The sequence below is a fragment of the Ictalurus punctatus genome, chromosome 16 (assembly GCF_001660625.3).
Source record: "Ictalurus punctatus breed USDA103 chromosome 16, Coco_2.0, whole genome shotgun sequence".
NCBI lineage: Eukaryota > Metazoa > Chordata > Actinopteri > Siluriformes > Ictaluridae > Ictalurus > Ictalurus punctatus.
Window position 1 is genome coordinate 12,642,890 of NC_030431.2, and position 25,193 is coordinate 12,668,082.

At 40.1% G+C, this 25,193-nt stretch overlaps 1 protein-coding gene across 4 annotated transcripts in view; it reads left to right on the forward strand.

The window, feature by feature from the left end:
- Positions 1–25,193, forward strand: part of hlcs (holocarboxylase synthetase (biotin-(proprionyl-CoA-carboxylase (ATP-hydrolysing)) ligase)) — a 36,250-nt gene that overhangs the window by 3,029 nt on the left and 8,028 nt on the right. For all 4 annotated transcript variants that reach the window (XM_017489726.3, XM_053686865.1, XM_017489725.3 and 1 more), the window contains 4 exons: positions 41–984; positions 1,135–1,317; positions 10,610–10,881; positions 24,933–25,000. In XM_017489726.3, coding sequence (XP_017345215.1) covers positions 41–984; positions 1,135–1,317; positions 10,610–10,881; positions 24,933–25,000 — 1,467 coding nt within the window. The remainder of the gene's footprint in view (positions 1–40; positions 985–1,134; positions 1,318–10,609; positions 10,882–24,932; positions 25,001–25,193) is intronic.

Consider the following 25,193-nt stretch of genomic DNA (forward strand, 5'->3'; position numbering starts at 1 on the left):
TATTCCGCCTTTTTTTATATGTATATTGTGGCTTGTGTAGCGGTGTTGCTCAGGGAATCTGCGCTGAAAGAACTCCTTGAGAATCGGCAGTCAGGCCCGGAGAAAAAGCCTGACCCGTTTCTAAGTGACATTCCAAAGGATACCGTTGTGACCTCGGCTTCTCCGTGTGAGCAGTGGCCCGAAGATATCCCGCAAGACCTCGGGAAGAGCTCATGTGGAGCATTGTGTGACCAGCAAGTGGAACCAGAGCACAAAACTGACCACCATCACATGGATGGCCACCACCTGCACCTCTCCAGCTGCCATGAGTGCCTGGAGCTGGAGAACAGTACCATCCAGTCAGTAAAATATGCCTCCGTCGAGAACATCCCAGACCTGCCTGATGATTCCACAGACACTGATGTGGAGGAGGAAGCTGATGAGAGTCTCTCGGCCTGGAGGGGGTTTGACAATACAAACAGCAAACCGCCCAATGTGCTTGTGTACACAGGCGGCTGTGAGGAGCGCTACAGACACGTGCACTCGCTTCTGGCTGAATGCATCGACGCTGACCGCTACGCTATCTACCCCCTCCGGCCGGAGCAGGCACTCGAAGAGCCGTGGCTAGAAAACACGCTGCTCTTGGTGCTGGTCACAGAAGAAGAGCTCACACCTGGGATGCAGCTACGTTTTCTGACATACCTAGGCCAGGGTGGTAAAGTCCTGGGTCTGTCCTGTTTGTTGTGCCCAGCTGGGCTCAGGCTACGTTCCCGCGAGGAGCAACGAGGCCAAATCTGCAGGCTGAACTTCACAAAATCTGATAGCACAGAAGTACAGCTAAGTGTGTTAGCCAGTGGGAATGTTTACATACGTGACCCGCATGATGCTAGCAGCGGAGAGGTGGAGTTGTGGGGCGAGCTGAGTGCCAAGGACGAAGAGGTGAAAGACATGGTTATCGTCAGAGTCACTCACGGCGAGGATGGTGGAGAAGCTGTACTGTGCCAGGTAGAGCAAAACGCTTCTGTCAGAAAAGGATGGAATCAGGATATTTTGATTTAACTGGCTAGCACCAATCCTTTTAGCAGCTCGTTAGCCTGATCTATTTATTTTCATTTTCTGTTTACCTTGATTGTTCTCTGTCTCTTCTTTCTCTAGGTGCATTTGGAGTCAGCTCCAGATTCTGAACAGGTGCAGGACAGAGCAGGGTTCTCAGAGCTGAAGATGAGTAATACGAAACGCTATGAGGTCCTTACAGAAATCCTCACCTCTCTAGGTCTTAGCTGTGAACTGAACCAGATGCCTCAACCAAGCCCCATTTACCTGTTTTCCACCCAGTCGGTAAGCTTCACCCTAAACACAATAAAACGGTGTTCTGTAAACAAATAAACACCACAGGGATGTAGTTCACCAGCTGCTCGTAAACACATGGGGAAGGTAGAGGTTAGAGAGAAAACCTGTTTGTACTGTTGCTTTTGTTACGTGACTCAGATCTCTAAGAGTAACAGCTCCTAGATCTCACAGTATGGTGTCTCACTTCATCATCACTAACACTTTATCAAGGTTTATCCCAGTTCCTATTAAAGTATGCTGAAGTGCAATAAGCTTTCCCCAGTGTGCTCATTTTGTGCTTGTTAGGCTTTAGTTGTTGGCTTGGCAGTGGCCTGAAGTCACTGAGAAGAAGTGATCATTTGCATTGTTTCAGGATTTCAGTTATCCATATCAATATACTGCGTTGTATTTCCTTTAATTCTGCTAAAGATTAAAACATTAAAAACTGTCCTGTGATACCTTGATCGGCTAGTTGGACACAGACTATTAAAAACTTGTAACACTTGGGCCACCTAGTGGTTAAGATGCAGGCACCGCGAATGGGCATGAAGGATATTATAAAATATTTCTGCAGTTGTATTAATGCAAGCTTGATATTAAATATTATTTCTTATAGTCCATCTTTTAAATTAATGTATTATCTTATTTTTTTAGTGTAAGTGTGTGTATGTGTGTGTGTATATATATATATATATATATATATATATATATATATATATATATATATATATATAAAATATGTGTGATTATTTTTATTTTTCTCTTTCATTTCAAATTAATTTTGTACATTCTGTAAAAGCACTTGTTTTAAAAAATATTATTATTATTTAAAAGGTACAGCCTGTTTCCACAGTAATTTCTCTGTACCGTTTTAACATAGTATACTGATGAAATTTTTTTGAAAGCCCAATTGTTCCTACAAAGAAATACTCCTTTCTGAAGCTTTTGAACATTCAAAAAGTTTGAAAACATATATTAAACATAAAAAATATCAAGTACTATCTCCCCCCCCCCCCCCCCCCCCCCCATATATGCTTCATATGTTTTCAAACTTTTTGAATGTTCAAAAGCTTCAGACTTGCCAAATCTTCATGATAATCCTTTTATTTAGACTAAAAAGGTTTTGTCAGGATTGTGTCATTTAGTTTTATGTCACTCAGAGGGAAATTATTATTTTTTTTAAAACAACACCTTTTGGTGTGTAAGAGATTAAAAAAATAGGGAAAACGCATCAGTTAAAAATGCATTCATGTGGAATTGGTTGGTTCAGTCCGCACGCTTGATGCAGCAGCGCATAAGAAAACAAATGAGGAACTCTAATCAGGAGCATTGCAATCCTCCTCCTGCTTTCCCCCCACTGATGTTTTTTCCTCTGTCCTTGCTGTAATACACCTGGCTAAAACATCAGTGCTAGATTATTTTGCTTAACATGATTTAGCAAAGTATGTGCATTATCGCAGTGTTGGTGCCTCACAGCTTCAAGAATCCAGGCTTCTTCCTTCAGTCCCTGAGTTTTACACGGTTCCCTGTTTCTTCATGCTTTTCCTTCCTTCATTTGTTCTACTGTTTCCTCCCACCTCTCAAAAACCTAGGTTGATGCTCAAAATACTCTAAAAATAGCAGTTAGGGAGCGTGAGGGAGAGAGCGAGCAAGCGAGGGTGTGAGCGAGCGGGTGTGCGAGGCATTCCCTGCGATGGACTGGCTTCCTTTTCAATGTGTATTCCAGCCCTGCCCCCCTGCTTAATGAAGATGAATGAATGGGTGAATGAGTGAAGTACATTATAATCACGCATGGAGGATCAGGGAGAAGTAAAACATGCAGTCTATGGTGGACCCAATATCGGTGGCATAGAAGTGGACTGTGTGGAAACGTAGCAACATAGCACCACTACTGACCAGATATTATTTAGATGGTGGACTATTCTCAGCACACTGTGACACTGAATTGTGCACAACAGAATTGCTGCATCAGTGCTAGGTTGACAGCTTTCCACAAATCCAAAATATCCAGCCAACAGCATTCCTTTTGTCCCAACAGTGCTCCAGGACTGGCATCTCATCTACAGCTTTGGTGAGAACTAATAACTGACTTAACTGGGATTCTATATCATGAACCTATACAAATTAAACTGGCCTGTTAAGCCGAATGGAGGGAAAAATCAATATACAATCCCAATTCCAAAAAAAAGTTGGGACGCTGTGTAAAATGTAAATAAAAACAGAATGCAATGATTTGCATATCTCATAAACCCATATGTTACTGACAATAGAACATAGAAAAGATATCAAATTGTTTAAACTGAGGAAATGTACCGTTTTAAGAAAAAATAACGATTTGCTGGCCGCAACACGTCTCAAAAAAGTTGGGACAGGGGCAACAAAAGGCAGGAACAGTAAGTGTTACTAAAAAGAAACAGCTGGAGGAACATTTTGCAGCTCACTAAGTTAATTGGCAACAGTTCAGTAACATGACTGGATATAAAAAGAGTATCTTAGGAGTCTCTCAGAAATAAACATGGGATGGAATTTGGATGGAAGCATATGTTGTTGTAAAGCCTGTATATATCTTTCAGCATTGATGGTGCCTTTCCAGATGTGCAAGCTGCCCATTCCATAGGCACTAATGCACTCCCATACCATCAGAGATGCAGGCGTTTGAACTGAGCACTGATAAAAAGCCGGATGGTCCCTCTCCTCTTTAGTCCTCTTTAGATTAGAAGACGCGGCGTCCATGGTTACCAAAAAGAAATTTAAATTTTGATTCATCTCACCACAGAACAGTTTTCCACTTTACCTCAGTCCATTTTAACCCTCAATTTGACCCATTTCCACATTTGAGACACAAAAATTCAAAATGACATTATTTTATCCTTAAAACTTTACATTTCCTCAGTTGAAACATTTTGATATGTTTTCTATGTTCTATTGTGAATAATATATGGGTTTATGAGATTTGCAAATCATTGCATTCTGGTTTTTATTTGCATTTTACACAGCATCCCAACTTTTTTGGAATTGGGGTTGTACGTTAATAAACATAAAGGGTGGGATTGCATTATTATTCAGCTCTGTTGCTGTTAAAACCTCAAGTTAGTTCTGGTGCGAAAATTTGCTCTCCGAAGGCACAAAATTAGCTGAAAGGTTGTAACGTTGCAAACTGTAACATGTTTAGGGGGATACTTATTTAACACGCTATCAAAAACAAAACTTGAATAAAAATCTTACAAATTTGATTTAGGAAATGTGAAATGAACACCCCAAATCAAGTAGGTAGATCTACAAAAATAAGTAATTTGCCTAAATAAATGAATGAAAGTTTGATCGTGGCTCATGGCATGTTGTGAGCCATACTGTTTGTTTACACTCGCCTTCACTACAATCACAGAGCTTCACCTTTCTTGTTTTCCACAGAGGGAACACTCCTCTAGAAACCTAGATATTACTTTGTTTTCTTTATAGCCGCACTAATGCTGCTTGTTCGAATGGCCAACATGCGTAAGCTGTAGCAGTCACAAAGCTGCACCACTCACGTCATGCAGAGAGAGCGAGTTTGCGCACGTGCTTGTGCATGTGAAAAGAAGGCTCTTACTGCTGCAGAATTAATGACACGTCATCATTTCAAACATTATGCGTATAAGGTTTTTTTGTTTTTATCATGCTATCATTATCAACTAAAATGGTTTTATTGTGAAGGTATGAGTGTTGATTTATTTTTCATGTTTTAACTAAAGCTAACACATGTAGCGAGTAATATCTTGAACTTAAACTTTCGTGACATTGTATAGCTTTATTGTTCCGCTGTATTCTCCAGCAGAGAAAGCGTTTCATATAGTACTTTTTTACCATGCAGAACGCTGGTTTCAAAATGATCATCAGCCCACTGTTATCATTTGGTGAAGCCTGACCTTGGGGGGATAAAAGCACTGAAGCTTAGAGAAAATGCTGTTATTTGAATGTTCTTATGAAAATCCTTTAAGAGTAAGTGTAAGTAGTTTCTGTGAAACATCTACCTAATCTTTGAAGGATGGCAATAGTTCTGGAGAATGAAGAGCCTGTATTATTTCTGTGAATGCTACAAGGCCATGCAGGATTTGAACTTAAGCAGGGGTCTATTGCTTCATCATGAATGTCCTTAGGCATCTTTTTTTTTTTTTTTTTTTTTTTTTTTTTCTTTTCTTTTCTTTTCTTATCCAGTCATGTCAGGATAATTTTAATTTAGGGACTGAGAGATGATTGCTGGTGTTTGGTGGACATTTACATGCATAAACAGCAGAAATGTTTTCCACATGTGGAACCTGTTTCTCCTGTCTCACTGAAACTCCAAGTTAAAGAATACAAAATTCTATTACATTGTCATCAGTAACAGGATAGTTTTATGCTTTGGTCAAGTACAACGAACTTATATGTTCTATAGCTAATTTCTTGGTAAATTGATTCAGACTGAATAGATGGCTTAAAACTACTAAATGCATTTTTGTCTTAAATCGTTATCAGTTGAAGGTCATTTGGTCCCATTAGCTGCCGAATGTAAAGTCAAGCAGTGAAGATCAAATACTAGTTTCAATGGTTCACAAATCTGTAATCTGCTGTCTGTTAGTCTCCATTTCCAGTCTGTTATCATGCTTTATTAGAACTTTATTTTTGAATGTATTAATTTTTTTATTCGAATTTCACCTTGTCTTAAAGTCTAATCTACTGATATACAAAGCAGAAATACCACCAGACTGACAGCCCTAAATTCAATTATTTATTATGAAATAAAATACTTTCTAATTACTGAAAGCTATGCAATAAATAGTGAACTGACTGTGACTATATGACCATATATGGTTCTAGCAGAGGTCTTAAAAGTCTGGGAAAGTATGTAAAAGTGTAAAAGGCACTCGGTTCCAGATGTGAAAAAGTTTGCAAATTTCCGAAAATCCATACATTTTTTTTGTACCGCTTATCCTACACAGGGTCATGGGGAGCCTGGAGCCAATCCCAGGAGACACTAGACGGGGGAGAGCCTGGACAGGGTGCCAGCCCATTGTAGGGCAGAATAGCACATGCGCGCACACACACAAAGACACACACACACACACTCACTCATACACTGTAGGCAATTTAGAGATACCAATCAGCCTACAATGCATGTCTTTGGAGGAAACCGGAGTACGAAGAGGAAACCCCCGAAGCACAGGGAGAACATGCAAATGTCACACATTCAGGGTGGAGGTGGGAATTGGACCACCAACCCTGGAGAGGCAAATGCGCTAATCGCTAAGCCCCAGTACTTCTGAAATTCAGATTTATATATTTTTTTACATTCTTGTTGTTCTGTTGTAAGTAAACAAGATACTAAGGTTCACATTTCATGCTTTATGTTTTCAAGATTTAGTTAGATCTTTAAAATGGCAAGAAATTGCAGCACAGAGCGGTTGGAAAGTTTAAAATTCGATCTAAAACTTTGGAAAATACAAATGGGCAAGACCCCATTCAGACGGTGTCATTTGAAATGTATAGAATTGGCCACTATGTGGCAGCATGGGTTCATGAAACCTCTCCATGGAATCTGAGCTCTTTTACAGCGCTTCTCCAACAAAAGTAGATGATGTTCTCTCGAGATTAGCATGTGATTTTATTATTGTTTTTTCATTCCAGAATAAAACCAGGCTGCTCTCATGTGAATTGAGTTGCTGTTTAAAATTTTGCCTCTTAAATGTGCCTGAAAATTGCAGACTTTAAAAAGAGGAAGAATCTTTGGTTGGTGATTTTGTGCCAATAGAAAAGTGACTCCAGCCAGAGATGTTAATCAGGACATCAATTCCACAGCGTCTGCAGTATTTACAGCTCCACTCTTATGTTCTGGCTCCTGGACAAAAATAGTAACCAAATTCCACACAGGTACCTGAGTATGGTGCGGTTTGTAGGGCAGTGAAGATCTAATCAGTGTGGAGGGATTATGGGTATTTACAGAGCAGTGCCATACTGTCTAGTGGAAAAGAAATATTAGTCATGTCATTTTCATTAAAATGGAGCTAAGCAGTTTGATTTTCTTTCTTCATCTGTAGGGCCCAATTCCATCTTTCCATAATTCCATTAAAATTGTAATTTTAATAATTAAAGATGTTTTCCAGACTTTTTCAGGTCTTCTCAAGACTAAGTCACAATTTAGTATTTTTGTACATTTTATTTGGAAATCTTATTCTTCTGAGAGCTGCTTCGGTTTACTGAACCTTGGACATAAGGGCTACATTCGGTTTTCCTGCGGTCTGCTCGGAGATCATTTACAATGTGATATTTGAGTGATTCCTGACAAGTCAGTCATTTATTCATCCACTTGGCCCTTGACTGGCCTCTCAGAATAGAATTTCTGAGAAAGTTACATATTCTTATTTTAGTATTTTGATGGGGTTTGTTTGGGTTCGAGTGTGACATTTAACCCTTGTCCCAGCCACTCTGTTGCAACAAGCAGGCTTCTGATGAAAAGGCGATTGCTTCCAGACATGAGGAATAGAGTGCACTCTGTGCACCTTGCTCTGGTGTGAAGACTGAGAGGGAAGGCGATTTGGGGGGCTTTTCCTCTCACAGCTCACAGTGGGGGACATCAGTAACAAGCACGTACACTAGTGCAGACAGTGCAAAACTTACTTTACCAACTCTCCTCACTCACAGTCTCTCATTACCTGTGTTTTCTCCCTACACATGCTTATGTCTTGTTTTACTTTCTTTTCTCAGTGTCTGTTGGATGTCTCACTTTGTCATACCCTGCCTTCATGCTCTCATTCATCTACATAATCTTAATGCTGCAGTGTTATTGAAATAAGGCTTTGACAGGGCCACCCATACTACATATCACTACTTGAGTAGTGTACATAATTAAAATGCTACCCGGTTCAGCACTTTATTCTCTGTGTATTAGTGGTCCATTTTGACTTTGTCCATTTTTGGTTTGTGCGTGTGTTTCCGTGGGGGAGGGGATTAGCTACATTCAGGGCCCCCTTGTTGTTCTGATGTGTTGGTGTCAATGCAGAACCACAGTGAGTGCAGTGCTGGAACTGCTTTAGCGTCTGGGTTAACAGGCCCACAGGGGCCCCGTTATCCCCACCTCCTTACAGTCAACACAATCGAGACGTGCCGATAAGCCATTCTAATTGATTAAACATCAATGCGTTCACTCGTTTCTAAACCCACTAATTATGGCATTATCTCTTCTCAGAATCTAACTCCAGATGTCCGCTTTGTTTTGAGGAAATGCCTTGGAGAAAACACGTCTAGCCCAACCATTCAGTTGTCTGAATGCATGTTTTTATTCTGGAGTTCATCGTATGATTTTTTTTGTTGTTGAGATGTTTAGATATTGTTCTGTTGTGTCTGAGGTTTGCCTATAATATGGTTAGGTCCTCTGGAGGAGATAACGGTGACAGGTACACCCTCATAAGATTATATATAATAGAGCTACCAGTGCATGATGTTAGTTGCATGATGATAGCTGTTGTTTGGATTATTTCCAGTTATGCCAGTTAATTACTTGACCAAAAGCTCCGTGGCTGCTTTAACAGAATGCCAACAGAAGGATATTATCACACATAAACTTGCATGAAAAGTAAACCTTTATCCTGTGATGAAACATTTCTTTCCAAGTGGTAGTGGTCTAGCCAGGATGACTGTGTCCACAGGGCATGATGGATCATTGGATGGTTTAAATAGTACAAATATTATGTAAATAAAATGCTATGGTCTTTGCAGTCATCAGATCCCAGCCTAATTGAGCATGTATGGAAGATTTTTTTTATGGAAGAGTTCCATATAGGGTTCCATATATTATATTTATTACTACTATTTATTAATGTATTTATTAAATAGTAATATTTATGTAAAATATTTAATATTTAAATAGTTGTGTGTGTGTGTGTGTGTATATATATATATATATATATATATATATATATATATATATATATATATATATATATATATATATATATATATATATATATATATATTACACACACACTTTAATAGTGACACCTGTACACCTGCTTATCCACTTAGCCAATTATGTGACAGTAGCACATTGTATAAAATTATGCACATACAGGTCAAGCGAGTGCATTAATTTTCACATCAAACATCAAAATGTGGTGAAAAAATTAATCTCAGTGACTTTGACAATGGCATGGTTGTTGGTGCAGGCAGACTGGTTTTTCAGAAACTGCTGGTCTCCTGGGATTTGAATGCAGAACGGTCTACGCAGACACAGAATGATACAAAACCTAAAAACATCCAGCGAGCAGCAGATCTGCATATCTTCTTGATGTTCTTGAGATCTGAGGAGAATGGACAAACTGGTTAGAGCTGACAGGAGGTCTACAAAAACTCAAATAACCACTTTGTAGAATTGTCTTGAGCAGAAAAACATCTCAGAACATGCAACAGGTCAAACTTCGAGTTGGACGGGCTATAACGACAGGAACAGGAATCTAAAGCTACAGAGAGCACAGTCTCACTGAAACTACAGGGTATCATTTCCCCCCTCTTCAATTGTGCAGTTTTGGTGAATCTGTCAACTCATACACAAAGCACAATTCTCTATTAATATGCTTCAACATGCTTAACAAAACACATCATAGTTTCTGTGTCCACAATACAGAGACCTTTACCACAGTTAATCACATGCTTACTACAGGGTTTGAATGAAGCCCCTTTCTTGACTAAGAGCACACTCCCTCTGGATGAGCCAGTGTTTATCTTATGCATTCTTCGAAAATGTGAGAGAATCTGTCTTGGGAAAATCCACTGGAGCAGCTGAAGTGTGTGGCCTTACTGATTAATTGAATTTGATCAGGGAGTAGCAGGCAAACTAGACTGCTCAGGGGGAAAACCTTGTAATGAAGCCAGTGTGCTCGCTAATTGGTTATCCATATGTGTTGATCATTTAATTAAAGAACCCCTGATTATTTGGCTCAATGTACAGCAGGTCACACGGAGTAGATCACATTGGTCACTTTGGTTCTGAAGCAGCAGCCAGTAAAATGCACAAAGCAGTTCAATGCAATTATCTATCACAACAAAAAGCCCTTTGCTAGTGAGTTATTTGATTAATTAGCAGGTAATTAAACAATTTAGCACTCCTACAGAATTCATTTACCAGTGTTTTTTGAGTGAGCACTACCAGTGGCTTTGGAACTCAGTAACATGCAGCAGGAATGTTGACCAAGTCCTCACTGGATAAATTCTGTAATAGCAACAGAGACTCATGCAAAAAATGAAATGTTTGATGTGAACAAAGGATTTTTCACATGTGTTTCTTGTGTAGAAGCTGAAGAATGCGTTTGTGCGCTGGCTGAGAGAGCACGTGGATGGCAAGGGCACTGTTCGCTCTCAGAAGACCAGCCTGAGGGTGATATGGGGCCAAAGTGAGCTGAGCGAGTTAGGTGACGGGGAGCTAGCACTGCACACCGAGGTCCCAGAATTCCTCTCTGAGCATTTCAGCATGGAGACATACAGGCAGAACCTGCAGAGCCAGCGGCTGGGACACACACTGCTCTACGCTGATGTCACTCCTACCACCATGGACCTGCTAGAGGGGTATGTACACCGTCCAGCAAATTATTTTAATTGTGTCAGTGGAACTTGAATATGTGGAAATGTGCATATGTAGGTTTTCTCTGGGTTCAACGGTTTCCTCCAACCTCCCAAAAACATGCCGGTTGGTGGCTACTTTTAACTAGAGGTCGATGATTGATCAGTTTTGCTGATTAATCGGCACCGATAACCGATTACTGGAACTATCAGTTATCTGCAAAAACCCACACCGATAGTTTTCCCGGTAGTGTCCATTGTGGGAGCGGCTGAGAAGGGTCCACTGCTATTATACAGTACAAGAGTGGCCTCTAGAGATGAAATAAAAGATCTATCACTGACACAATTTTGTTGTTATTTGAAGTGTTTTTTCATTCATTCATTCATTTTCTTTTGGATTTCTCCTATTTTTATTTGTTATTTTGAGCGTTACTTTTTAGTTCCGTTTGGATGTATATATTTTATTTACTTTCATTTTTATTATTAGTTAACATGTATTAATAGTTATATATTTGCTTAATTTTATAAAGTACAGTACATTTTCATGGCACAGTCAATACTGTTAATTTTTGTAATAAAGTTCAGCGGTATTTTACTTTGGGCATTATGTTTTCATTCAGTATCAATATTACTATCGGTTGATTTAATCGGTTATTGGCAGGTACCGCCCAACTTAGTAATCGGTATTGTTAAAATCCACAATCGGTCGACCTCTACTTTAGTGTGAATAAGTGTGCGAATGACTGTGTGCATGGTGCCCTGCAGTGGACACCTGTCTCAGCCAGGGTGTGTTCCTGCTTCACACCCTGCCACGCTAAATAGAATTAAATTGCTATTGAAGGTGAGTAAATGAATAAACAAAACTTCCTGTGTTATTCTGTAAGGCTGGTGCCAAGATGTCTGAACCTAGAGAGAACTACTCTCTGAGGACAAAGGACAACTTTGAACACTCAATCTTTCTCCAATAGAATTAGCATCCACACCTGAGATAGCACATCATACTGAGTGGAGCCTGGAAGATCCTCACTTCCTCTCTCCCCCACAACCTTCTCTTTTTCTGTAATGAGATCACCTTAAACACACCCAAGGTCTAAATGCACTGCATAACATGTTTTAATGCGAATAAGATGTCAACTATATAACTAAACTGTATTCTACAAAAGGTCTCTGTGCAACTGGAAAATATGGTCTCATTCCCTCAACAGCAGTTCAAATAAAAATATTACATGCCGTTAAAGGCACACCCTCCCATGGTCCCTCACTCAAATTACCTCCTATATGTAAATAATGTACATCCTTCCACAGACATCAAATTATAATCACAAACAACACTTTTTGGTGGGCCCACAGAGCATCTGGGTATTTAGGGGAGAGCTGGCCAAAGATTCAAGGAATCTGTAGACAGATCTCCCACACGATCACTGTGTGTAGTTTTTCTCTACCAGGTATGTAAGTGTTGTCTCTCTTATGTTGTATTATTATGTTTTGAATTTGACTGGAATGTAATGTTGCATGTAATTCTTTCTCATTATTATCAATAGTAGTGTTGGATTGGGATGTTTTCATGCCTGGTTAAATAAATTATTAGACTTGGTTATATTCTGAATTATTCTGAAATTATTGTCTCTAGTAAATTAAGTCCTTGTTACAGCAAATCTGCGACCAGGTTAGTACAGGCTAACAATTTGGCATTAAGTTAAGTGTACTTAGTGTGTACAGGCTCAGTAGGAAATATCTGTTTAGTACAACATAAAGTTGATCGACCAAGTCTAAATAGGATGAAGTCTAAAGCTCTGATTACTGTAATATTCTTCTAGCTAACGTGTACATAGGAAACTATGGCATGATTATATAAAGCTAAATCTACTCAGATATTATTGGTCTATCTTTGTAGATTTAGTGGTCATGACCTCTGGCTAGAAATAACGTTATTGTAATTAAGTGTTACTAACTAAGGGAACTAAGAGACCAGGCTAATGACTTGGCTCTAGTGTGTATACTTAGTGTGTACAGACTCGATATGAAATACCCATTTAGGACAACATAAAGTTGATCGACCAAGTCTAAATAGGGGGAAGTCTAAACCTCTGGTTATTGTAATCTTACTCTAGTTAAAGTGTACATAGGAAGCTATGGCTATTGGTCTCTGTAGATTTTAGTGGTCATGACCTCTGACTAGAGATAACATTACTATAACTAGGTGTTACTATATAAAGGGAGTAATAAAGCACTATTTAGGAAAGGGTAAGCATGGGGCGGTCGTCTAAATAATATTAGTCACCTATCTCTGGCTAATGACCAAGACTGGTGACTTTGTGACCATGAGATCCGCGCACACGACCGGCGCGAGACTTGACACGGAATCCGAATGAACGAGCACAATTTAAAGTATAGAATAAATTAGAATTAATCAAGTGTAGAAGATCAAAAGTATCAAAATATGAATAACTAAGAAATAAATACAACATCGAGGTTTTTTACAGTTGGAGTCAGATTGAAGGAAGTCACTATACTCTATAAGACTAAAGGGGACTCATTATGATTTTATGGTTATTCACATAACTATTTGCACCACCAGTTTAATTTCTGAACGCCCAACATTTTAGCATTTTTCTTTAAATGACATTAAATGTCAAGTGAATTGAGAAATGTTAGAATCACTCTTATTAGGCACTTGTAGTCCCATAGGATCTAAAAGTGAGCAGTTAATAAGTTCCACAATTCTGTGTCTTATTTTTAGTTACGTATGCCGTTTACTGGACACGGAGTAGGTGAAACCAATAATTAAGTCCTTCAGTGGAAAACTCCGACTGTGGTCCAGCACTGTGGTTACACTACACCCAGAACCAGTTTTACTTTTTATGATATGGAAAACTCTTATTACTAAGAAGCACTTCACCTAGCCCATGATACATTCTCATACCTAGACATAATAGTACATATTACATTGTCATACCTAAACCCCTGGTGTTAGAACTTTTCATGGTGGCATTGCCAGTGGTGGCTGCTGTGGCACTGATGAGGCTGATGGGGGAGGCGTCCATCTTCCCACATTTAGAGGCAGGAGGGCGTCAATTGAAGATTTGAGCTGGAACTGATTTAATGCATGAGTGAGCTCACTGCAGTAGGGCCGGCTGCGCCTAATGGAGCTCTTTGTCTTCGGCTCCCCTTAACACGGCAAGCTCGCCAGTCAACAGGCTGGATCACAGACGCAGGTGGGAGCCATTAGAGCTGTCATAAAGTTTGAAAAATGGATTCTGGAGCGCAGCTGGAGTGATTGGAAGTGACAGTGTTGTCATTAGTGTTGTAGGCTAAGGGAAAAAAAGCAAGGCGGTGGAGGAAAAAAGAAACACGGCTACAGTTTGATTTCCCTCCTGCTTGATTATGAGAGTAATTTCCAGATGTCCTCTTGCTACAATCTGATTAAGTAGTATTATTCTTCTCTTAACAGTCTTCTCTAGATCACATCCTCGAAGTGCCGTTGCATGCTCTGTATCCTTTTGTATTTTACAAAGAAATAGAGCAGGTCTATGCAAGTCCATAAGTCAATTAGCAATTATATAAATGTGTTGAGGGTTCACACGTTCTCTTCATCTTCTTTGTTCTTTTTGGTTCAGCTTTGTCCGTATATAATTGCAAATTATAGGTTATTTAAAGACTGTTTAGAACGTGCTTTTGTTCAACACCCAACCTGTTGGAAAGTGCTTAAAAGCACCTGGAAGTGTGTATCGCGTGTGTGTAATGTTTTTATATATATGTATATGTATGTTTGTATGTGTGTGTAGCACCTCCAGTGTAGCTCCAAAAAGGATCAATTATCAAAACTGAGTCTAGCCTTAGAAAAAGCTGTTTGCCTATTATTTGGCTGTGTTTGGGGCATATGGGCGTGGTATCAACAGGTTGTCAGAGCGTTGTTTTTACAATATGTATAAATCAGGTTTGATTTTTAATCATTTGGAGTGCTTTCTTTAATTATCTTACGCTTTTATTGTGAGTTTGTTTATTTCACTCCAGTAGGCAGAAACACTTCTTATTCAGGAAGATGGTGCGGAGCCCTTGGCTGATGGCACAATATGACTCGCATCTTGTTGCAGGTCACACTTTTGCACAAATTACTTTCTTGTATTTCCAGAAGATGGTAAAGTTATGCTAATTTCCTTTTTTTTAAATGCACTGGAAGTTTAATATTAGTTTTCCCAGCTTTCAGTTTAATAACTCTCCCTCCCTCTCTCTCTCTCTCTCTCTCTCTCTCTCTCTCTCTCTCTCTCTCTCTGTAGCCCTCTCAACAGAGGATAAGGAGGGCTATAGCAGGCTGAGTAATAAGGCAGTACTGGGTTTTGGTTGCGAGTATAGTGCTCTATACTGTGGGAGAAGTCTCTTATATTGACTGAAGACTGAACTGAAAAGGGGGGTTCTGTGTGACTGTGGGGGTACGATGGTACGGGGCATATGTCTGTGTGTATGCGAGGAGAAAGAGAGAGTTAGAGGGGGAGCGGTATGTTTGGCCAGAGTATTAGCGCTTTGTTTGACCAGAACAGCCTAATAATAGGTAGAGGGAGAGACAGGCCAGTGTTCTCACAAGGTCACAACCGGGCCAGAATCTCAATGCCCCCACGGACCATGGGGCAAGGGCATCTCCCAGCAGGCTGCTGCTGCCTGCTCTTATTAACACCCATGTTAATGGAATCTTCTCTTCAGCTCATGTGGTTTAGCACCAGCTGAGTTTCGGTTACTAATGTAACCTATTTCATATTGCTTGTTTGTTAGGAATATGCTTGATCACTGATAAATGAGTACAGCTGAGCGATCTCGCAATATATCAGAGATTACAAGTATGCGATGCATATTGTGTGTCATGAAATTGTATATATTATAATATAATATTGTTACATAATAGGATAATATTGTCCATCCCTGCTGTCAGTGAATCATATAACCTTGTGTGATTAGGGGGTTCGGGTAGTCTTATGTATAGCACTGGCCTGTACAGCTGCTCATGGTAGTTAAGTGTGTGAGGTGTTTACTGGTTAAGCACAAGGGAGCAGTCAATTTGCAGGCAGCTACACACAAACATATGCATATGTAGAGAGTAAATGATTATTTTCCTGCTGTTGTAATTCAGATTCTCATGCCTAAAGCTCTCTGTTACCCTGCGTCTCCTCCCATCACGTAAGGAAAATGTTTTCAGTTCACCTGAAGCTACAGAGGTCACTCAGAAAGCATACTTTTCCTGACGTGTTATTATATGAAAGGACATATTGTTTTATTTCCTCTGCAACTATTTTATATTCCTAGATTTTAAACTGTAGATTACGTGAACTTCACATGCAATATTACTCCATTGGCTGAATCTATTTTAGAAGTGAACGCATAAGTAGGTCAGTCAAACACCTCCCTCTTGATGTCCGAGAGTAATTAACACACACATGCCCCCACACATGCACATGGCAGACTGAGGCACCGCTGTTGGCCCCAGTTGCTGCAATCAGCGCTTGTTTTAACAGCGAATCCGAAATCCAAACGGACACTGTGCGGAATTAGACTCTGTTTCCTGTGAAAAACACTAACGCTGGGTAAGGAGTGGAAAGGGGGGGAAAGGAAAAGGTCCACAGTTACTAAAGCAGCAGGTTTGTACATAAAGCAAAAGTGGTCCAATTGACCTTGCAGACTCTACGACCAATTATCTAAAATTGTAAGCAGATGCTATGAGTCCTTATTTCATATTCTTATTCCTCCATCGGTGCCAGATGGTCCAAGAGTTTACATCGCCACTGAGCAGAGTGAGAAGTAGAGCAGAGGGTTAGGCTGGGAGAAGTAGAGACACTGATTGCTCTGGCCATTCTGACTACTAAGCATCATGCGTCACCTAAAATTATACAAAACAATCCAACAGCTACTGTGCATATGTGGTGCTAAAAACTATTTTACAATTATTATTTTTTTTTTAAATGATGATCAAATTTAAGTTGACTTGATTTTAAATTATTTTATGATTTCATAAAATCATTTTAGTCACAGCCAAATATGATAAAATATAATATAATATGATATCTTAAGTTTTGCATTCTGCATACTAACCTTTCATGTATCCAAGAGAGAGAGAGAAGAGGGATGAGTCTCACTTCATTCGGTAATGGTGAACAATTCTGATTGATCAGCTCTGAGCCCCTGTTCGAAAATGATAATTCTTGCGGCTCTTCGGAAAACAGGATTATTCCAATTAATCACATTTACAGATTAGAGCTCTTCTATCGATCATCACGTTTATGCCTGCTACTGATCAATACTAATATGCTTATGTTAAGTGAGGGAAAATCCACTTTTAAAGATGCACTGATATCAGCAATCAGCATGTTTTTTTGTTTGATTTGCAATTCCAGATCCAGTCAGAAGTATGTGGTTGATGTGAGCTAGTAACCCTGAAATGTTTCATATAACATTTTCTAAATTGTTTTAGTTAGAGAGAGCATAAGGTTGTGTGATGAATAAATATATGTATTCGGACAGTTTGCAGTGGGCGTGCTATTCACACCAAGGACTTGATCACTGCTATGCTGTCAGATTGGAGGCTCGCTGTTGGACAACTTTATCTAGGCATATTGGTAAGGAGTGAAAGACTAAGAGCAGTTTTAGTGGCGTAAGAGTAAGGACCTGGCTAGGCAAATCCTGCTTTTGTTTGTGTGTGTGTGTCCCTCTCTCTGATCTCTCTGTGATGGCGGCTGTGTGTTCTCTGACCCTCACCCACACCCCCTCTCCAATCACTGTGTAAGTGACCCTTTGGGCTCAGCAGCCTGTGATCTGCATTCTCCCACACATGATGCGCTCTCGGCAGTGAAAGCTATCCCTCCTCTAAGGAGTTCTCTCTCTTTCAGTCCTTTTGTGTTTCTTTGTCGTGAGCGTGTTGTAATCAGGAGTTTTACAATGGCAGGACAGAAGAGGCTTCCAGACAATTCTGCCTTTCAGGAGGCCTGATTGCTGCTCATTCGCCGATAACCCGGTAGTTCTACACACACACACACACACACACACACACACACACACACACTGCTGTCAACCAGTCATTTGTCCCTTTTCTTCTTCTCACCTTGTACATGTTGTCAACTCCACATGCCAAAGTGTCCATGGGTAAGATACTGAACCCCAAGTTGCTCCCATTGGCGGGCTAGCGCCTTGTTGTGTGTGTGTGTGTGTGTGAGAATGGGTGAATGAGAAACAGTGTAAAGTGCTTTGTAGAATTGCTAAGGTTAAAAGGCGCGATGTAATTGCAGACCATTTACTATTTACATGTTTGTCACAGGGTGGTCATGTACATAATATGGATCTAGGTGCATAACAGCTTATGACTATGGTCTGAGCTACATGTAATCCTGTCCTCCAAAGCTGGTGATGGACTCCTATGGCCCACTATCTTCTCTTCTGCTGTGGGGAGTGCATTTTTTTTTTTCTTACATTCTAGCACGATCTCTCGAGAATGCCGAGGAAGTCCGTGGTGTCCTCTAGCATCAACTTATCACTAGCCTTTATATTATCACTCGATGCACTGTTCGTGAGTAAGCCACTACTGCTCTGCGTTGTTGCTCGAACCGTTATTCACCTCATATTCTTGGTTTCCCTGGGCTGGTGCCATCTACTTCGATCATTCACATCTTCCAATATCTAACTGACCAGGGACTTTTTGCATACGTGCTAAAAGTGTGGTTGTCTGGGGCATGCCCATGAGCCTGATAAGTTAGTTGGACTATGCTGACCTGCATAATGGGGATGGAATCAGGTTTCCCTTCATTCACCTGTCATTCTCCTCCCTCTGAGTCATGTCCACTGTCTGTTTTTTCTACTCAAAGTTTTCTCCACACTTCCTGCCATCTACAGATTAGCTGGATGGTGGCTAAGTTCTGCTAGCCTGGTTGAGTTGATTCTCTAGCCAGTCAGAAACACCTACATCTGACAAAGAATCATAAGCTCAGTACAAAACCAGAAAAGCAACCAAAGTCAATTGGTATGGACGACCTGGCGGCAGATTTGGCTTAACTATAATCACTGATTTTTTAAATGGATCGACCTCTGTCAACACATTTTGGCGGTTTCTATAACTGCAACACCAAATGCGCACTCTCCCGGCACTGGTTACAACATTTACTATCCCAAAGTGCCAGGATTTTATTGACAACATTAAAGGAGATCACCTCACTGGTGGCCTCACCAAATGATGCTATATATCCAAATGTGTTATAAAGGGCAGGGATTTGGCCATTGATCCCCAGCCTTACTAATTGATCAGTGACTACATAATATCAGTGGGTACTGTTGACAGTGCTGCAGTGATACAAATTGTCAGCCCACAAATTTCTTGTGACTCAGGACCTTGTTGATATCTGACCGCAACAAGGTTGCCACTCTGACACAAGAAAATTGTTCTGTTTTGGGAAGGGGTACATTCATAAAGTAGACCCCACAGTTCAGAACAGAGGGTTCTACTAAATGTACCTTCTTGTTCAGAAGGAAGTTTGCAATTCTAAATATTATTGGGCTGAACTCATTCTTAAAAGCCCTCACCTTCCCTATACTAAAGTTGCCAGATGTAATTCATGCCATAGATTATCTGCATAATGCATATTTATAGGTTCCCACCATCCCATAACACAATTGTTTTCTGAGATTTACTTTCCAGGGCCAGGCAATCCAATTACCTTTCACCTGCTCTCTAGGACCATTGTTCTTTTCAAGATATCTGCAGGTGGCACACTCTACTCTGATGGCATCAGGATACAGTGGTATTTGGACAGCTTGTTCCTATGTGCTCCCACCAACAAGCAGACCATTCGGGACATGTCAAACTTCCATGCTCACATTACGGTCTCATGGTGAACTCTGACAAGAACTCCCTAACATTGAAACAGACTTCACAGTTAATTGGCCCACACTCTGTCTGGCGGATATTAATGGACATATTAGTTTTAATTATCCAAGCTGCCGTGAGGTAACAGCTCCTGGCAAGGATGCTAGAAGGGATTTTGTGAAGTTGGTTATCGGCCTGAGGCTAGACCCCCAGCCAGGTCACCTGTGCTTATGGGATTGGCCTTTTAGGGGTGAAGCACAGACTGAGGATTCCTGTTTAGCAGTCCTGGAAACAGAACTGGACAAGAGTCCCTGGTACATGAGTCTTGTATGCCCTTAGGTGGAAGGTGTTTTGCAGATGGAGTACACCTCATCTACTATATCTGAACAATTCCTAAAATACCAAACTTTCATCAGGGACTGCTAGAGAGTTGCGAGTCTCCATCTAAACTAAGTGTGTTTGGAATGTCACAGCACCATCTCTCTGGCATCTCATAAACGTATAACCTTTCTTAAAGGGCTGAGGTGTCTCCATATGCCACATATGGAGGAATGCCAATCCTCTAGAACTTGCCATGGGATAGGGGTCTCCCCTGGTTGCTGGTGTCTCTTATGGCCCCCTCCTTACGATCTAGATGCCGATCTGAAATGGGTGTCTCTAAAACTGTTCTTTTGCTAGCTATCATTCAGCATCTCATTTGACAGTAGGCACTCCATATGTTGGTGGCCAGATGACCTTGAGTAGCCTTGTGCTGAAAACCAGGGTTCTGGCCCAAGAACTTGTAGCAGAAACTGCATAGTGTTCTCTGTTGTGCCTAGTGCACACCCTCTGGTGCTACGTAGACCATACAATGGTCATCCAGTCCTCAGTATATCTGCCACACAGAGGAAAGACACAAGGGGCTTCCTTGTCTAAACAGAGACTAGCCAACTACTGGTGGGCATCATAGATGGGCTGATTGCCTGGATAACACCTTTCCAGTGTCCTAAAGTGGGTCGTTTCTCATTGCATTGTCATGCATTATCCAGAAATAATAATAATGATAATCCAGCCATATTTGCAAAAAAAAAAGACTTTTTGGATGGTCTTTGCATGCATGCGCACTCACCCAAGAAGGTATCAAGGTAATTCTTAGCACTCTTGACAGTGTCCCAGGGTTCACAGAACCACAGCTTCATATGTAACAAGTGTTCTATGAGTAGAGCCTGTGAAGGTGATGAAAAGCTGATCAAATTCAAATTTTCAACCATGGGACCTAAGGCATATCACTTCAGCAAATGTATATATTCACAGTAGTTAAGTTTCTATAGGCAGTGATGGCCCTTGCAGAAAGAAGGTTACATTCCTTATCACAATTCATCAGAACAATAAGAACCACGTGCAATGCAAATCAAGTCATACCTGGATCTAATTAATTAATTCATTCATTCATTTACTTACTATTCAGCAAATTGGACATGCAGTTTCTCTTCTGTTGAGGCAGGTCAGTCCTGGACCTTTCTCTTTGGTTTGTGTATTTGTCTGGAGATAGTCCAAACTTTTGCCTCATGCGAAGGGGCAGTGATGGAATTGCTGGAATGGCAGCATTTGATAGGCTGCAGTTGTAGTGAAACTCACCCATTGTCAATGTCTAATTGCTAATTGTGGGCCTTTTTTCCATCCTCCAGCTCTCCTTTGTGGCCGTTATTGGGAATTTTTCGAATGTGTTTTCGGGTTCCTCGGTCGCAGACAAACCTCTGAGCTGCTTGGTGGACGTGCTTTGAAAATGAGATTAACTTTGGAGGAATAAATTAGACTGCGTATTGCAAAGCTCACAGACTTGAGCTCTGGCTTATTATAGATTACCCACTTCAGCCCCTCACACTCCTCATCCCCGCGCCACACACACACCCCTCGGCCTCACAGCTCTTATTGAAGGTGCCTCTTTGAGCCAGTAAGAGTATTCTGTTTAGGAGAGAGTTGTTTGAGCTGATCCAAGCCTGATCTCATATTTGTGTAGCAGAAATTAATTTGATGCCACTTTGCATGCTAATCTGTCAAGATTGATTTCCACTGGACAAAGACAGAGAAACTGAGAGTAAAGGGCAAGAGAGAAAGTCCATTCTGAATGTCTTATTTTTGTTGCTCAGCTCCCTTCTTGCCTTCCTACTTCAATATAATTTTCTCCTAGTATAACTTTGTATAGAATTGATTATTTATTTTATTTATCTTTATTCACACTTTTTGGATTCACTAAGCAATTACAAATTAAGATATTTCCAAAAATTACTTAAATCTTTTAAAGCCTGGAATGGATTTTATATATATATATATATATATATATATATATATATATATATATATATATATATATATATATATATATATATATATATAATTTTTTTATTTTTTTTTTAAAATCAGAACTTCATTTTTAGGTTTTTTTAAAACAATTTTCTACATATCATTCATTTACTCATTCAAAGGAAAATGCTGGCCACACACACATACAGTGCTGTATCATACGCCCCCTTAGGTGCGCTTAATTTAGTCTTTGGCACAAGTACGCTGGTGCAGCAGTCTGAGAGGTCGCTCCTGGCTCTCCTCGCACTGTTAGCTGCTGATGTTCTTATTAAAAGTTCATTTTGCTTGGCTGAAGGAGCACAGAGAGACGTCTGGGCCTCTCGTGCACCCTTGTCGCCTCTTGATTTGTAAAGCAGCGGCGCTCGTCACGATCCAGCGCTCGGGGTTCTCTGGTGGTCCTGCCAAACAGCGCAAGCTCTCAATTATCCATGGCGCTCAGCCCCACCGCCTAACCGGCCTACACCGCCTCGAGGTCAGGATCCTACCACCTGCACCGCACACCCCACTCCCAGACATGGGACAAATCTGTTTGTCTGTGTCTGACTGTCTTCCTTTGTCTCTAATTCCATATCTTTTAACAAATAAGCAGGATGGGGATTCAGTTAAATAGCACCATATTGTTTTTCCAGCATTATCCCTTGGCCCTTTTTCAGTACCTGAAGTCACTTGCAAGTTGTCCTAAATCCAGCATGCATTCCTTTTGTGTAGTTCAATTGATAGTTGAAGGATTTTTCGGAAATTGGGTCATGTGCCAGGAGTAGCTTAAGGTTTTTTTTTTTTTTTTTTTGATGTTACAGCCGCCCACGTCCTGCGTTTTTGTTGCTTTTTCCTTGTGCTTGTGGCACATGATGGAGACTTTTTGGCTTTCAGGCTCTTACAATATGTCCAATTTAATTAGTATGAGTTTGAGCGAAGAAATTCCTAAGTCTACAAATTAGCATTTGGTTTCCTGCACCTTCTGCCTTGGCCACTTTTAAATCTGCATTTCTCATAAATACCTATTTGTCTGCAGTGATGGCTAAATGTAATAGTACTATGAGGTAAAATTCCAAGAATGTGGTTAAGTATTCATTTGCTATTCAAATAAGTCTTACCAAACTCTCAATTTACTGTAAGCAGTAACATAATTTTTTTTTTCCTCCAAAGCAGAGTGTTTCCTTTGTATGTCTGGCTCTTTCACTTATGAGAGAAGTGGAATTAAAGGAGCAGTGCATGCAGTAATTTCAGTCCTACCAAGCCAGTATTAGGTTCAGTGTTGCTTCTTCTGAGAGTAGATCTATCAACTGTTGGTGTTCCTTTTTATCCAGTGGAGATAAAGATATCACTCGCTCTAATAGAGTTGCTCTGCAAGCCTCCTGTTCACAGGGACTGTTTGGTCTGGGAATTTACCGGATTATGGGAGTGCAATTTAAAGTCTCTGTCTCTGTAATACTGTCTCTTTGCATCAGAAAGCCCTGAATTACTGCCCTGTGTCTCAGCCTCCCAGGCTTTGGCCAAGGAAATTGAGGTTCTCCCTGGTTAAGCTCTTGTGTAAATTTATTTTTTGTAAATGACAGATCGCACCAGGATTCCCTCCAGATTCCTGTGTGTGTTACCTCTAGCCACCCTGGAATAAGACAAATTTCCATCTGTTAGACAGAGAATGTGTGGCCCTAGTAGCGGCTTTGCACATGACTGTTGGCAAATATTGTTGCAATTTAAAATTAGTTCGGGTTTTTTTCTCTCCACTCTTTATTTTTACTCTGTTATTTTTACTTTTTTAAAATTAAAATATCCAACACTTTATACACTATGCATTCCACAAAATTTGATGTGTCAGATGTGTAAAAGTGATTCCAGCATTTAATTAATGTGCCTGACTAACATGACTTTGTAAAGGAACTAATATAAGGATTCCTTTTCAGCATTACTGTTTGACTTCATCAGACAGGCAGCTGGATTGGTAAATTGTGGTGTTGCATGCTTAGCATTCTTTTTCCAAAATTTGAAAAGATGCTTCAAATGTATTAGAGCGTCTTCACCCGGTCTAATTGTGTTGGCTTTACTCTATTGTGATTTATTTATTTATTTTTATTCTATGGAGACCCTGAATTTAGCAAAAAGCAATAAAGGTTTAACTTCCACATGTATGCAACGGTTAATGTTTATCCCTGAGAGGGAAATGGTGTCTGCAACTATCTTAACTTAATGTGCACTTCAAGCTACTGTTTAATAGATATTAACACAGAACAGAACAGTAGACAGTGATAGACAGTATAGATACGGTACTGTGCTATAGAACAAGTACTAAACTTTTTTGAATCATCTAAAGCAATCTTCCATGTTCCAGTATTTATTTATTTATTTATTTATTTATTTATTTATTTGCAGGATCCACATTGCTTCTTTAGGTTCTTTTTGAATTTGCAGCTTTCCCCGTATTGACCTTGTGTCTAATTCATCGTAGCATCTGGCAGAATAATTATCTGTTTGTTCAGCAATTAGAGCGAGATTGGCACCTGAGTGTCACCTTGCTGTGTGGCCTGAGGAAGTGTGTGTGTGTGAGTGACACAGGGTCAAGTGGACGCTTGTTTACTTTAGTGGGGGTGTTATTTGATGAGAGCACTGGGCTAGAAACCCTGAGATGGGGGTCAAAGTTCAATTAAAATCCAGTGGTTTGAGAACGCAACAGCAGTGAGCTGTCAGCTCTTCTTTCAGCTCATAGTGAGTGAGTGAGTGAGTGAGGGAGAGAGATGGGAGCATATTTGCCTGTACCTATGAGCTTTCAAGGAGAAATTCAGTTAAAAAGGGATGGTGTATAATGTAGAACAATTAGTAGTGTTAATGTATGTTTTTTGTTTATATTACTTATATCTGATTGTTTTTTTTCTCTTTATAGATTGATGTTGCAGTTACCAGAGGATATGGGGTTAATTGCTGTGGCAGCACGTCAGACTAAGGGCAAAGGTCAGTCATTGGTACACTACACTGTTCCTCTTAGGCCCTATGGATTCCGTTTTAAATTTGTTGCCCCAAAGTCTGTTTTAATATTTTTCCCCATTTTATGACTTTTGGAGTTATTTTAATTTTGATAAGATTAATAATAAACTATTAATTAATTAATAATCCATAATTAAATAATTAATTAATAATAAACTAA